Source organism: Thermobia domestica, chromosome 5, assembly GCF_964235325.1.
Source record: "Thermobia domestica chromosome 5, izTheDome1.hap1.1, whole genome shotgun sequence".
Lineage (NCBI taxonomy): Eukaryota > Metazoa > Arthropoda > Insecta > Zygentoma > Lepismatidae > Thermobia > Thermobia domestica.
The window spans coordinates 137343808-137360408 of NC_137458.1; the positions used below are offsets into that span (position 1 = coordinate 137343808).

Consider the following 16601-nt stretch of genomic DNA (forward strand, 5'->3'; position numbering starts at 1 on the left):
GTGCAGTACTATGTTTAATCCTGCATTGGCAATGTTGACTAGCATGGTGATTGTTGTGTTGAAAGGAGAGGTATAAAGGAGTTGTTGCAGGCAAACAGGACAAATTTCGATGGTAAGTAGGCTTTCAAATTTTATTGGTGTATTTCAGTAGTGTTTATTATAACATTAGGATGTATACAAATGGTTACTAGAAGAAATCTGTGTGTAGTTGTTACAATCAAGAGGCATGCACGCAAAGTACAAAGACCGGCTTGTGCAACGCTGGCGCGCACAAGGGTGTGACATACCAGTGTGTCAGTGTTGCTCACCACAATGTATATTTATGTTTTGGGTGAAAATGCACAGATCCATGTTCGGGTAAAATTCGCATACGCGCAAATTGAACCAACAGTGTGATGTGAACAAAATTAGGAAGAATTAAAATATACATTGAACGTAGCCTGGGTACGTGGTAAGTTAATATATAATTTCAGTCACACATAAGAAAAAGGTTTGTGTGAAAAAATAATAAACACAATGAATAACTTTGAATTTGTAAAGCACAGAGAAACATCCGTTCACATAATATGAAAACAAATAAGCCTAATAAGTAATATATATCAATAAAATGGAAATGAGAGTGCGGAATAAAAGTCAGTGTGGTAGGTAAGTTGTTGTGAGTCAGATGAAAAAATCAAAAAGGCTTAGACGCCAGGGGGGGGATAAAAGATGCGGTACATCACAGTAAATATATGTGCATCTTATTTTACGCAAAAATGCAGATGGAATCCCGAGCTATTTTTCACTACTGTAACAACAACGAAGAGACGGATTTGGGAAGGACGTATATCATAGCTGATTTGTAAGATATCATCCCGGCATTTGCCTAGAGTAACAAGAACCCTGGAGAACCAAACAGTATGGTATGCCGATGGATTCGAATCCATGACCTGGATTCATGCTAAACCAAGAAACTATGAGTACTGAAATTACTGTGAGTGTGTAAAATGTGAATGTGTCGTGAATGATAGCTTTAGTTAATGGGCTTAATATGTTTCTTCTTCTTTCAGAAAAATGGTTAGAAATAGCAAGAGACGACGGAGAGAGGTGCGTATGCTGAGGAACAAATTCAAGTAGTGTTGACCAATATACGCGAAGGTATGAAAATTTACACAGCTAGCATCGCATACAGTGTACCACGTAGAACTTTACAGCATATACTAAAGAAGAATCAAGATATAAACCAAAATTAGGGCGTCCAATTGCCCTTGGTGCTGCGGAACAGGAGTTGGTGGACCATTTATAAATATTGGAGAGTAATGGGTTTCCGCTTACTATGGCAGATGTGAAACGAATAGCTTATCAATATTGTGAAATGAATAGACTAAAACATCCTTTAATTTCTCAAAGAAGAGTGTTGGTTATAACTGGTTATACGCATTATTACAACGACACAGACACGTCAGTGTTCGCAAAGCCCAACCACTCTCATATGCTCGATCCGATGCATTACGTAAGGAGGAATGTAATCTGTTCTACAGCCTTCTGAATAAAGAAATGGAAAATGAGGACTGAAGTCGACTACTAGCATCGCATGTGTTCAACTGGGACGAAACAGGGATTCAGCTGATTTACAAACCGGGAAAAGTCTTGGCTGCAAAAGGGAAACGGACAATACACGCAGTGACAACTGGAGAGAAGGGAGAGAAAGTGACAGTGATGGCATGTGTCAATGTTAGTAGATCGTTTATGCAGCCATTTGTTATTTTTAAAGATGTAAGAATGCGCGAAGAATTCCAGGATGGGATTCCCCTTGGGTCAGCTGTAGTGATGTCTGAGTCAGGCTGTATGACAGATGCAACCTTTCTACTTTGGCTGAAACATTTTCGTGAGCACAAACCTTGTGGTCATGTACTGTTAGTATTGGACGGACGCATGGACAATCAGATTTCGTTGTTATGTTTGCCGAGTCACACAACTCATTGGTTACAGCCACTGGACAGAGCAATATTTAAGCCTCTCAAAGTGTACTGGAAAAACCAATGTGTTTCTTTCATTCGCCAGAACAGAGGACGAAAAATCATAAAACATTTGTTTGGGAATCTGTTTGCTGGAGCTCGGGAAAAGGCTGCTAATGTTTGCGCTGCAGTAAATTGATTCCGAGCCTGTGGAATATTTCCAGTGAACCAGACGTTTTGCCAGCTAGCGCATTTGATACTGCAACTGAAGCTGGAGATGTATCTACTGGTGATGAGTACTTTATGATAATAATTATTGGTACGATAAAACGTTATTCTCTAGACTCTATTTGCATTTTAGATTTGTATCTAAATCACCACTAGAGTGATCACCTTTGGTGTGCGTGATTGCGGGTTTAAATCCCGCTGGGAGCTCATAGCCTCGGATGCTGTCCTGAGTAGTGGCTGGGATGCCATTTTAAGCAGTAGTTCCCGTCTCACTTAGCCATTGTGCTGACAAGGGAGTCAAATTGTAATCAACCAACGAACCTCCAATACGTTCCGGTATGGCACTCTTGGTTGCCTTTCCAATATGTATGAAAAAATATTTTACACTTCCACCTTTTCGATAGATTCATATGTTTCACCAATAGCGACATTTAGTAAAATCTTGATGTGAGACATAGAGTTTAAGTTATGATATTTATTTCATTGATTGTAATTTGGTAGCAAATGTTTTTCTTGTGTTAATCTTTGTATTGTCCCTAATATTTACAGTTCCAACAAAGTTTTCAATGTAAGGTATTGTTTGAGTAGGAATGGAGGTTTCTTCCTTTAGCATGAAGAATTTTATTCACTGCTTTCTATTAACAACGGAAATATTTATTAAGAAAAGCATCATAGCCAGTCCAACAGAACATTATCCTTCCGGCTTTTCGTGTGCTTAGTCGGTGGTTCAGGCATTAACACTTTTGTATTCTTTGATTCTAGCATAGGTTGAACATGAACCAAGACTCACTCAACCTCTAACAACAGAAAGTTTGGTTACTTCACCAGAGTCCACCTCTTCTGCTTCATCTGAACATGAGATGAGACGTTTTGCTGACACGTGCCCAGTTCCATACAGAGATGGTGCACGTCGAACATCTCCACGAAATGCACAAGCGCTGACATCTTCAAGTCATCTTGTATCACTCGTCACGAAGAAGCTCAAGAAACCTGAATGGCTTCTAGTAAAGAAAGGTTCAAAGTTGGGAGTGCAGACGACACACCAAACTAATCGCTCTGCAGACGGCACATGTGCAGCCCATTCCAGTAGTACCACGACTGATCCAAACAACTATTGTGGTGTTTGCCGTCGTTATTACTTTGCTCCAGATTCTGTTGATTTAGGTGACTGGGTTCGGTGTACGCAATGTCTCCAATGGTGCCATGAAAAATGTGTTACACGATCTCCGGACAACAGTATGTTGTTTACTTGTGGCACGTGTTAACAATGATGTACTGTACGTCAATCTTCTGCTTGTGCACTACGAACAATTTGTCTACTCTTGTAGTGAACACATAGTTGAACAATGCGTGTAAGTCATTTCCACGATAAACACTTCTATATTCCTGTCACAGAATCTGTCTGGCCATGTTAGACTTAGGTATATTCAGCAAAACGAAGAAAGTCAAGGATTTCTAGATAAACAATACGAGTAATATTATCAAAGATTTTTTTATCCTTAATGGTATGCAATTTCGCCAAATTTTACTTTTCAGAGTGTCCATATACTTTCTTTTGTTTAGTAAACATATTCTTTCTCCTATGTACTTATTATATAATTGCACGGATATTTCTCTTTGCGCGAATTTCTTAATATGCATTATTATCCATACTCTGAGCCGTACATGTGTGCTTATTCCTCGTATATGTGCATCTTTCCCCAATGTTCTGGTAAAATGCACACTTTATATACTTGTCTACGAATCACTGCTACATGTGTCTTTCAATGATGCATATATTACAATAAAGGAATGATTAAAGTTTATTCTCCACAATTTTTACCTGGCTTGTCCTTTTCTCTTTCCAGCAGTACTAATAAATACCTTAATATGCACATTTTCTCTCGAATTACTCTACAATTCCTCCACTTGTTATATATCAGAGACGGATGTTGCCGGGAAATGCCTGTTATTTGTGGCTTTATATATTAAGGTGGGGCGACAAACTCATTTTCCTTTTTTCGAAATGCTCTAGGGCAAAAATGTTGTCTATTGTAATAAGAAAAATATCGGCATAAAGAAAATTAAAATCGGTTAACATCTTCCGTTCGCGCATCTCACTTAAAACTTTTAAAAATTACAAGAAACCGCTCTTTTTTTTCCAGATTTTTAAAGTGACTTCAGACTTCTAACATAAAGGCACTCTACTTTTTTTTAACTTTTTTTATGGCTAAAGAATCTAAATAAGTTTCGACCAATAATATTACATTTTCCATTCGCGCCAGGTCTGGGAATAAACAGAAATTTATCAATAGTTCTAAATTTTCATTGTGAAATTCTTCGTTCATTTTGCTAGGAACTAGACAAGTAGAACTCACTTAATTGAACAGATTTAAACTAGATTTAACCATACGCGGATTGAATCATACTGGATGGAATCTATTGACAAAACAGTTACAAAGAAGACAAAATTGAACGCCTAGCGGAAAGCTCGCAATCTTCAGCGAGCACTGAGTGGAGAAGAGGTTTCTAAATTAAGTGTCCTAAGAAATGGATGAAAACAGACATAGTTCTCCCTTTGAGATCTCGGAGTGTGAGGAAGATGAGTATAAACCGACTGAAATGAATGAATGAACATAGACTAGAAAGCCTCAATGTCAGAAGAGAATTCAACTTAGTGCAACAGCGCTAAATAGTGATCGGTTCGGAGTCTAATCAGGCAACAGCTGTTATAGCGTCAAGTATTCTACAAAATGTTGGGATGATAATTGATATAATAGATTCGTCCTATGTAGTTGATAAGGTAAAATAAGAAGAGAAAAGAGTCGTATTAGAACTAATTTGAAAAGTGAATTCAGACCTCCCGAGGAAAGTTGGGTCTCTTGTTTGATGGACGAAAAGATGATACTTTGGTCATTGAAAAATTAAATGTCAAGCAATTTTAATAAAATTGTGCTAGAAGAACACTATTCTCTTATCCAGGAACCTGGGTCATCTTATATTGTACATGAATCTCCTCTCTCGAGTTCATCAAATTATATAACTCAAAACATAATTTCTTGCTTGTTTGGACTAACAATTTCAATTGAAAAACTAGAAGTAGTAGGGTGTGATGGCAGTGTAATAACACAGGATGGAAGAACGGTGTCATCCACTGACTAGAAAATCATATAGGACGCCCGTTACAGTGGAACATATGCCTCCTGAATCTTAATGAGCTTCCATTTCGCCACATTTAACTACATATTGGTCATACTACAGGGCCTAAATCTTTTACTAGTGCTATAGGGCAGCAGCTCTCTTGCTGTGAAAAACTCCCTGTGGTCGATTATGAACCCATAGTTTGTTCGATTACTGATAATAGACAGGAATTTGTTGAGCTGAGACCAACAATATCTGTTGGAAATTTCAAAACCAATTACTTCGGGATTTTGTACAGAAGACCCAGTCCTAGGTCCCATTCCAGATGGCTAATTGCAGCAAATCTAGTCCTTAGATTGTATGTAAGCTCGTCAGATCCATCTGAGAACTTAAAAGAAATGCTTAGGTTTATTTTGAAATCTTACATGCCTGTCTGGTTTGCCATAGACAAAAAACATACTTTACTGACAGACCAAAACATGTCTTTCAAGTAATCCAGGCAGCATGATATTGATCCGGTAATACAGCGAAATGCGTTCTTTATACACCCAGAGAATCTTCTGTTTGTAATGCTAAAGCAAGCGCCAAAAATATAGGCGGGTTGCGCGCGCACCTTACAGCTCGCTGTTGTCAACTCTCCCTTGTTATGTGCCACTTTCTTCCCATCTTGCTGCAGGAGTAAGCAGACGACAGCCGTTTACCTAGTCACAGCTCAAAGCCTGCGTTCTGCCGTAACCAATCTTCAACAAGCGCACGAAACATGAAACCTTGACAGTGACTGAGCAAGACAAATGTAAATGTGGCAAGTGCGTAGGTTGCTAGTTGGCTGTTGCTCTCTCCACCAACTTTTTGTTGCGCGCGCAACCCGCCTATATTTTTGGCGTTTGCCTTAGTTGATGACAGACAACATATTCGGAAGTTTAATTATAGAAGGATCTTAAAGCAAAATAAATTGTAGCAATAAAAAAAAGAAGACTGTTCGAAATTTTGTACCACCAAAAATAAACTTTCTGGCTTACTATTACTTTGAAATTATTAATTGGAATTCTTGTGTGTTGTATCCTTCTCCAATCCTGCGCAACCTAAGTGAAGACGATACAAAATCATGTATCAATTTTGACAGTACACCCGTTACAGAAATACAAAAGTTTCCTTGTCACACCCAGGCTGTGGAGAGGTGAGTCAAACATGTGGCAGAGGCCTCGAATACAGTATGTGAACATGAAGCTAAAGATGGCTATGTTCTAACAACACTGAAGTCTAGATCAGTTATGCCTCATTTATCCAAAAATATCAGACTTTAAATGTGTGTAGATATAAAAAAAAAAAAAGAGTAAATATACAATAAGCCAAAAATTCTACTGTACGAAAGATGTTTTTACATAGTACATTGTAAAATAAATAGTTGTATATATAATGTAAATAGCTCTCCCAACATTTCGACGGTTGGTTAACCCATTAACGCCGAAATTATTTTTTGTTTTTATTTTCGGTGAAATTTGTAATTTTGAGTTATTTAGGTGTAAAGACCATTCACGAGAAATTTTGAGTTCGTGACGTAAGCGGTTTTGTTGGGGTGCCCGGTGTGATCATATGAACACGCTAGGCGTCCAAGTACTTTCGTATATCATGATTAAGTGGATGCCGAAAAAATTATTAACACATATGGAAAAGAAAAGAGACATTTATTATCTTAGAAATTGTTACACTTTAGAAGGCAAAAATAAACACAGTATTTGGACTATGGAATTACAGGCTATGGAGCCCAATATCTATGGGACTTTATGGAAATTGAAAAAAAAAAGTTGGTAGGCGCACAAACCCATGCTAGATTTGAAACATTTCGTGGGTACTGTGTTTGAATCCAGTGTACTTGCACAACGTTTACGCTTGGACCGAACCACTAAGTGGTAAAGACAAACGTCATCTCTTACATGGTGTTGTTGACTGCTGGACTCAGAAATGGCTGGAAGCCCTGCATCTAATAGAATGGCTTTATAATTTTGCAAATAAGTTTGTAAAATATGTCTTGCAAATTCTAAGTGTGAGATGCCTATTCTGGCTTTTCTCAACATTAGCCATGCGATTCGTGCGCTACATCAATCATCCAAGAGAGAGGCGCCAGCACCACTTTTTGGACTTGATTCTAATCCCATAATATGAGATATCCTGGTCCATTTGATCACTAAGTTTCATGTGCTTGCTAATATTCTCCGAATTCATACGAACGAGTACTTTCTGTTTTCATTTTAGAAATTTTGCTCGACATTAAAAACAGGCTGAACCCCGTTACACGTAAGGCAGTTGTAACGAGAGAGTTGTCACATCATCTTCACCAAGTTGAGTATTATCTATAAAAACAATTTCAGCATGACTGGTAAGTTGGCGCCCTGTAAGGTTGTCCATTTCCATCCCCTTTTCCCGAATCTTCATCCGAAAAGACGTTAGGTCTCGGAGGTTCAGCATGTCTTGCATGTCATGCACGTCATCCGATTCTAAAATATCAAGAATTTGTTGAAAAGAAGGACCTCTGTATCTAAAGGGATAACCATACAATTACCAGTAACAGGAGTTGTAATAGTCATTTCAAATAATAATAATAATAATAATAATAATAATAATAATAATAATAATAATAATAATAATAATAATAATAATAATAATAATAATAATAATAATAATAATAAAATAAAAAGAATAGAGTATGTCAACTGAAAGCATGTACAAACTGTTCATAATTGATATACCTCCAAATTTTACTGTATTATTGACACCTATACGTACGTATGTAAGAGAGAAGAAGCTACTTAAACGCCTTGCGTGTTCATATGATCACAGTGTTGGAAAATGTCAATAAGCATGACCCAAATATTTTCAGATGAGTGAAATGTAATCTGTAACAACTTTTGATATCTCTAAAACATAAGCCAGCAGAAAATAATTTGAAAGGATAAGATATAAGATTGTTTTTTAACACTTACTGCGAGGACGATGCCGTTTTTCTTGTATTTCTGGCGCGTTGTGGATATATGTACTACCATGAGCAAAATAAATGACGCGTCTCTTTATTTTGAAGTTTTTTGAAAATATCTCCGTTTTCTTTATATGTTCGAAATTTCGGAAGGTTTCCCCAGCAGGACAGGTTAATAACAAACCCGTTTTTAATATTTGTGTTAGATATTAGCTTAAAATAAAGAAATTAGAAGCAAAAAACATTAAATCGACAGAAATCTCGAGAATTACCAACTCTGCTAAAGTGGGAAATTTTCAAGAACACGAGGGAATTCTGCATTTCAACACGAAGCAGCGACATCTATGTCATTGAGAGAAATGTGGATTAAATCTACAAACTAAACTTTTAACGAATATTTCTAGTATGTCTTATTATATGCATTATCTGCAAACTCCAAATATGTGAATATATGCTAAGTATTAACATAAAGATAGAGCAAATAGTGGAAATTATCTATGGAAAAGGACGAATTGGTAGGACGATCGTAATGAAATATCGTCTTTACCGGAACAGGCTCAGTTCACGTAAAAAGCAAATAGCTCAGTTAGTTAAAGCAACGAGTCTGTATGCTGAAGGTAGCGGGTTCGATTCGCTGGAAATGCCGTTGTCATTTTTATCACTACACTACGGTTATTTTATTTATTTTTTTATGTGGGAAAGAATCAAATTGTAACGTATGTGTAAAACTCATGACGATACCAAAAAAAGAAAAAATGCCGTTGTCGCACTTGCACTAGCGTCCCTAATTTTGTTTGCAAACAGTTTCGTAATTATTTCCCCTGTGCTCACTGCTCACCATATGCTCGCTGGCGCATAACGAATGTTTCCCAGTAAATGTTAATTCTAATTTGGAGAATTTTATAAAGTTTCACAATATTTCTCACTAGATAGTCTTCTATCTACGTGTTTGGATATTTTGATAACAGATGTCCCTATTAAATGTTTAATTTTCCCTAGATGTTTAATTACGGAAAAGTTTTACAATGTATTTGTATTGAATTGAAATTGTTTTGAATTTACTACATAAGGTAAGTAGACCCAAGGAGGAGAACTCAAGTAATTGATATTCTACGTAAAAGCAACCTATTGTAGAATGATGATGCTTCTTACCTTCAGCACATAATCTTTACGTTAGAGAGTCAGACAGAGAAAAATCCTGTTTTTCCTCCTCTATGACCACCCATCTTAAACCTCTACATATCGTTGTTCGTCTCACAAAATTTCGATGCTCCAAAAACATTCAAATAATAATAATAATAATAATAATAATAATAATAATAATAATAATAATAATAATAATAATAATAATAATAATAATAATAATCCTGAATATGCCATCCTTACATAATGTAAGGATATCTTAGTTTCCTAGTTTAAATCTCAAATATCTTAGTTTAAAATGCTTTCTTTAGTACTTATTTGAGCAGCCATGTAGGAGGGGGTACGACTTTTTATTTTGCCCCTCTCATTTCAGTACCCTTCCAACAGAAAGTAATTTTTGATAAGCAGGACAGACAAAATGAATAAGAAATATATTTACAGCATCCTCTCCCCTTTCATGATTGGAATATCACGTAATATTTTTATTCTACGAAAGATGGCCCTGTGCGGTTAGGGGTAGGTAACTAAAAGAATACCTAATATATAGCGCCCCTTGATTGTAATATTACCGCTTCTTTATTTGTACGAAGGAGCCCCTACACAATCAAGGGTGACAAAAAGAATAGGAAGAGTGTCTATTGATTCCAGTGGTAGATCCAGCACGAACTCCTGGGGGAGGGGAGGGGAAGTGAAACATTCTTTTGATGATGTGAAGCTGTCACAAATTACCACTTAACTAAACTAAACAATAGTGGGGGGAACCGGAACCCAGTCAGTTTAAATTGATGTGAAAGTTTAATTTTTGGCTTCATATTAAAGTTTTGGTTTCAAATGAGAGTTTCAGTCTAAGTGGTCAATGATCAAATCTCGTGGGGCTCTTCAGTGTAGGCTAATACGGCCCCCTTATGAGAAAAGGCAAAATTGTTAACATGTTTATAACTTTCGAATTTTTCGTCTATTTTAAAGAAATATTTTGCTTCGTATTAAAGTGTTGGTTCCAAATGACAAATTCAGTCCGAGTGGACAATGATCAAATCTCCGGGGGGGGGGGGGCTCTTCAGTATAGGGGGCTACGGCTCCCTTATGGGAAAAGGCAAAAATATGAAAATGCTTATAACTTCCGAATTTTCCGTCTATTTTAAAGAAATTATTGGCTTCATATTAAAGTCTTGGCTTCAAATGACAATTTCAGTCCGTGTGGACAATGCTCAAATCTCGGAGGGCTCTTCGGTGTAGGGGTTTCGGCTTCTTTATGGGACAAGATTCACGTAGTTGATATTGCAAAATTGTTTTATATATATGAGTGGAAACTTGCACCATTTGGTTAATTTTACCTCTTATGTTTTGCAGATTCATATTCCAAGCAATAGTTACTCCGCAGAGCTAAAAGAAGGCACTTACTAGTTTCATTAAAATGAAATGTCTTTTATGAGAGGAGCAGACGAACGAACAGGTACCCAAACGTTGGTTGAGTCGTACGGTTGAAACTCGTTAAGCTCGCTTCAATTATTATTATTATTATTATTATTATTATTATTATTATTATTATTATTATTATTATTATTATTATTATTATTATTATTATTATTAAAGCTTTTTGCTCCTAATTTATTTATTTTACTTTATTATTTAACGAATATATTGAAAATTGTCAGAGACACGTATGCAGTAATTTATTTCGGGAGGGGTCCGACTTCAATATTAGGATAAATTATAATAAAATTTTAAAAGATAATCCCCAAAATTAGGCTAAATTTACAGAAAAGTTGGGGTTTCAGAGGGGGTCCGGACCCCCTGGACCCACCCCTGAATGCGTCCTTGTTTGTCAGTAACATTTCCTCGTTTTGAAACCTTCAAAAACTTCCGATAGACTATATAAAGGAAAACGAGTTATTTTCGATAAAATATCACTTCAAGGAGACGCGACAGTTTTATTGCACATGGTGGTATCCAACGTTCACAAGGGCAAGAATTCCTTCCCTTTTATTCTTTTGCTATTGTGCTGTATCGAAAGGTCAGGTTTGTAACATATTACTCCTACGAACAAGCATGACTGGCAGATAGGAATACTGAACACAACTCCAGAGAAATGCATGCTGAACTTACGTCTTTACGCTTTGGTGATTTGCCCTCAAGGTCAATCGAGTGGTAATTCAGTTCCGTCTCTGTTCTTAAGCCATGTTCGTATTACTTCGAACAGTTTTGATAATGAAAAGCATGCTTCTTAATATAAGAGACTTCTTTCGCGTAAGAAATCGAAACTCAGTTGGTCAGAGCAACTAGTCTGTAAGAATTAGGTTGTTAGTTAGTTAGGAGCCCAGTACGAGTAAGGGTTTTTATTACTATTGTTTTTATCTTTTTTATGTGAGGAAAAATCAAATTGTGACATCCCGATATCAAATGTATTTGATTAGGTAGCTTTGTCTTAGCTAAACTTTAAACATCAGTAACTGTCGAAATTATTTCACTAACCGATCACTTACTGAACATTTCAAACACGTCAAACCAGTGGCATAACATGAAGGTTAACCTCTCCTCCGCAGTCCTTAGTTATGCGTCCGTACTTTCAAGGGCGGACTAAGGGCCGGGCGACTGCCCGGGGCGCCAGAGAAAGAGGGGCACCAAAACGAGCCTCAAAAAGTAAATTTTATAATGTGCTTTCTACTGACGTTTTTGGTTTATATTCTTGTAAAGTAGTGGCAATTATATGATCTTTTTCCATTTCACTATGGAAGAAGAGAGTTTCATAGTACTAAGGGGACTGTATCGAAAAATTGAGAGATGGCATGTAGAATAAAGAGTGCCGGGAATTAAGTATTGTTTGTTTGTTTGCTTGAGTTTAGCGTTCCACGGTTATGCCTTAATGGGCAAGGGAGATGTGGATACTAATTATAGTGGAATCCGAACCACTTTTATCGTTCAACAGTAATCCACCGGGAATTGGACCCGGTACCACAGAAGGCAGGCGTGCTAGCCACTAGACCAGGGGGGTGGAGTTGGTATTGTTTATAGCGGGCCATATTCTTTGTGAAGTTTTCCTAGGTAAGGATTTCTTTTTGAAAATGGGTTTAAAACAGGGGCGTCATTTAGGGAGGGCAGGGAGGGGCATTTGCCCCCCCCCTGAGTTTGAGATGTATATAGAGTTTATCATTAGAATAGTAGTAAATCAGTGAAAAACGCGAAATTTTACTTATATCAAGAGGTCTTGCCCCCCCCAAAGCAAAATCTGAAATGACGCTCCTGGTTTAAACTATTAAAAACACTATGATAAAATGTAAAATATAGGCTACTACTATGGGAAGGGCGCCAAAAAGTCACAGGAATAATAATAATAATAATAATAAATATGAATGTCTTTGGAGAGCCGAAAGTATGTGACACGAATCATTATAGGTAGAGCTTTAAGATGAGTGGTCATAGGGGAGGAAAAACAGGATTTTTCTCTCTCTGACACTCTAACGTTAAGATTATGTGCTGAAGGTAAGAAGCATCATCATTCTACAATAGGTTGCTTTTACGTAGAATATCTGTTACTTGAGCTCTCCTCCTTCGGGCAACTTTGCTTATGTAGTAAATTCAAAACAATTTCAATTTAAGACAAATATTTATAGAGAAAATTAAACATTTAATAGGGAAATCTGTTATCAAAATATCCAAACACGTAGATAGAAGACTATGTAGTGAGGAATTGTGAAACTATAAAATTCTCCAAATTAGAATTAACATTTACTGGAAAACATTCGTTATGCATCAGTGAGCACAGGGGAAATAATTACGAATCTGTTTGCAAACAAAAATTAGAGACACTAATGCAAATGCGACGATATTTTCTCTCTCTCTTTTTTTTTTTTTTTTTTTTTTTTGGTATCGTCATGAGTTTTACACATATGTTACAATTTGATTCTTTCCCAAATAAAAAATAAATAAAATAACCTTAGTGATAAAAATGACAACAGTCCTTCACGGGATTCGAACCGTCTACCTTCGGTATACAAACTCGTTGCTTTATCTAACTGAGCTATTTGCTTTCTTACGTAAGCTGAATCTGTTCTACAGTAAAGACGATTTTTCATTACGATTGGGCTAACAATTCGTCTTTTTCCATAGGTAATTTCCACTATTTGCACTATCTATACGTTAATACTTAGCATAGATTCATATATTTGGAGTTCGCTGATAATGCATATAATAAGACATACTAGAAATATTTCGTTAAAATTTTCGTTTGTAGATCTAATCCACGCTTCTCTCACTGACATAGATGTCGCTGCTTCGTGTTGAACTGCAGAATTCCCTCGCGTTCTTGAAAATTTCCCACTTTAGCAGAGTTGGTAATTCTCGAGATTTCTGTCGATTTAATGTTTTTTGCTTCTAATTTCTTTATTTTAAGCTAATATCTAACACAAATATTAAAAACGGGTTTGTTATTAACCTGTCCTGCTGGGGAAACCTTCCGAGATTTCGAACATATAAAGAAAACGGAGATATTTTCAAAAAACTTCAAAATAAAGAGACGCGTCATTTATTTTGCTCATGGTAGTACCTCTAGGTTACATTCACGCCGCAATGTGGTATTTGTTTTGTCTGAATATCGTTAACAGAACCTTTTCCTAGTAGTCAACACACAAAACGTAAAGAAACCACTGAAAGTATGTTATACAAGGTTTATTTTCATAAATACTAACTGCTGTGATCATATGAACACGCACGGCGCTAATGGGTTAAATAGGGTGTGGGTGGAACTCAATGTAGAACCACTTCTGGTTAGTTCTGGGTCATTTTGTTTAAGAAAAACAAGCGAAGAGTGGCACAGTGAAAATTCTCGAAATTTGTAAAATTTCAGGTTTTTCTGAGACCTTGCGCGAACAGAAGATGTAAAGTTATTGATCAGAATTTAACTTATTTAGGTTCTTTAAACCTCAGAAAAGGTTAAAAAAAGGTAGAGCGTCTTTATGTTAAAAGTTCAAAGTAATTTTAAAAATTTACAAAAAAAAAAAGTGCAACGTTTGCAATTTTCTGAAACTTTAAGTGCGATATGCGAACGGAAAATGTTAACCGATTTTATTTTATTTTTTATGTCCATTTTCTTATTATTACAATAGGCAACTTCTTTGCTTTAGGTCATTTCGAAAAAAGGAAAATGAATTTTCTCGACCCACCCTATCATAGGGTGAAATGCACAGTTATTGGCCACTTAAGGAAAATTTTGACTTTGGTGTTCAGTGGTGCCCTTATTTCTTGCAATTTAAAACTAATCTTATTTAGGTGGACTTATAGGGATATTAGCTTTCGATTTCGGTTATTCTTTTTGCTCTAAGTTATACAGCATTTTTACAGAATCTCTTTTTGTAAAAATATGCGAAAATGTACAGTAATTGGCCACATTTTTTAGTGATTGGCCGGGGTTTGTACTAGTGATTGGCCACTAAACGCAATCAAAATTTTTGAGCTTAATATGAGTACAATTTTGTTCTACAGGCTAGAAATTAAACACCAAGGTCACTATTATATTGACAAAAGTAGTTTAGGATTGTGAAAATGAGACAATGCATTTTGTGGTTATTTTAAAAAATATCTATTAATTTCTAGTTAACAAAATATTAATTTCTATGTATTATGTTTCTTTTACAGTTTTAAAAGTTTACAATGTAGAAATTCTGAGAAATACAAAAGTAACTTTACTTGAAAAATATTTGAATATTATATAAATTAGGCCCATATAATATAAAAATAATAAACAGTTCTTACAATTAGTCCTTCTTTCATATCATACTTTTTGTAACAAAGTTGAGCTTAACATCACCCTTTCAATGCTATTACTCTTTCAATTAGCTTTTGCAATTAGTTCCAATATTTCAGCCAATGACTCTATCACTGTCACCAATCTCGAAGTTCCTAGGTACAACACTTTCATTATCAATGTGGAAACACTTGTGGCATACATAAATATCATCATCTGGTGAGAGTGGAATGTTTGGTTGATGATTTCTGGGGACACATGATTCATGAGTCCCATTATCACATTCGCTACAGATTAACAGATGCTTAGAATCGCTACCTTTACAAACAAAACATTTCTTACCACTTTCGCAAGTGTTACTGAGATCTAATTTTCTTTTTGTTCTCTTTTTAGGGGCTAGTGACTTCATCGTTGCTTTGGATTTTCTAGTTTCCTCTCGTTCTCTCTTTTTGCGTTCTTTGTCCTCTTTTAATTTAGCCTTTTCTGTTAGCTTCTTTTCACATAACATCCTGTATTTTTCTGACGTTATTGCATAAGGCATTCTTTCTATGTTCCTCTTTCCTTTTCTTTTAGGTGTTTCGGGCCAGGCCAAGTATTCAATTATTTGGGAATGCTGGGTTTCCAAAAGAGGGCTTTCTGTTTCTTTAGGTGAAACTGCACTGCTAGTGCTTGATAAAGGATCGATTATTCCAGTGTTTTCACTCTGTTCGTGAACACTTTCATCTTGCACATAACCATCGTTCTCAATATTTGTCTGTATTTGTTGTGTTCCATTAGGGCTCCTTTCCACATCAGACTATTAGTTGCACTGAAATGGTTTTGAATGAAAAATTTCCATATATCGTACAAGATGACAAATTGTTATCTTCATTTACATCTTTCTGTTGAAGGCCATTTCTATCGTTTTCTTCAAATTTTTTAATTTTATTGTTACCTACAATACTGCAAAATTTCTCAAATGAAAGAACGGGAGTGTTTTCTGTTAACTTTGTGCTCACTTTTGTTCCTGAAGTTGTTAGACATTTAGAATAATCAACGGCATTAGGATCCCAAGGTATCAACCCACATGCTCTAAAACCGTTAATGATTACTGCAGGTCTTAAATAAGTTTGTATTACATTCTGTAACACTTCGGCAAAGTTTACCTTTGTGAGTACAAAATTAGGATTTTTCGTGTACCAATCGCTAACAGCTTTCTTCCAACCAGATGTTATTGGTTTAAAAGCAGCTACATCAGCTGGTTGCAAAATACGTGTCGAATTTGGGTAAAGGGCAATAAGTTCTATTCCTAGTTCTCTGCAAAGCTGGCTTAACTGATACATCAAGTAAGTTTTGTGGCCGAAGAGGATGACAAGGAGCTAAACCCCTTCTTTTACAATATAAGGATAAAATATATTTGCTATATATTCATAAAACACTTCAGATTTCATCCAACCGTTTTCACTTCTACCAATTCCCCAAC

At 36.1% G+C, this 16601-nt stretch overlaps 1 protein-coding gene across 1 annotated transcript; it reads left to right on the forward strand.

The window, feature by feature from the left end:
- The first annotated feature begins 1698 nt into the window (after positions 1-1698).
- Positions 1699-2136, forward strand: LOC145685252 (uncharacterized). Its single transcript, XM_081757617.1, has one exon. The coding sequence runs from the start codon at positions 1699-1701 to the stop codon at positions 2134-2136; it is 438 nt and encodes a 145-aa protein (XP_081613743.1).
- Positions 2137-16601: the final 14465 nt, after the last annotated feature.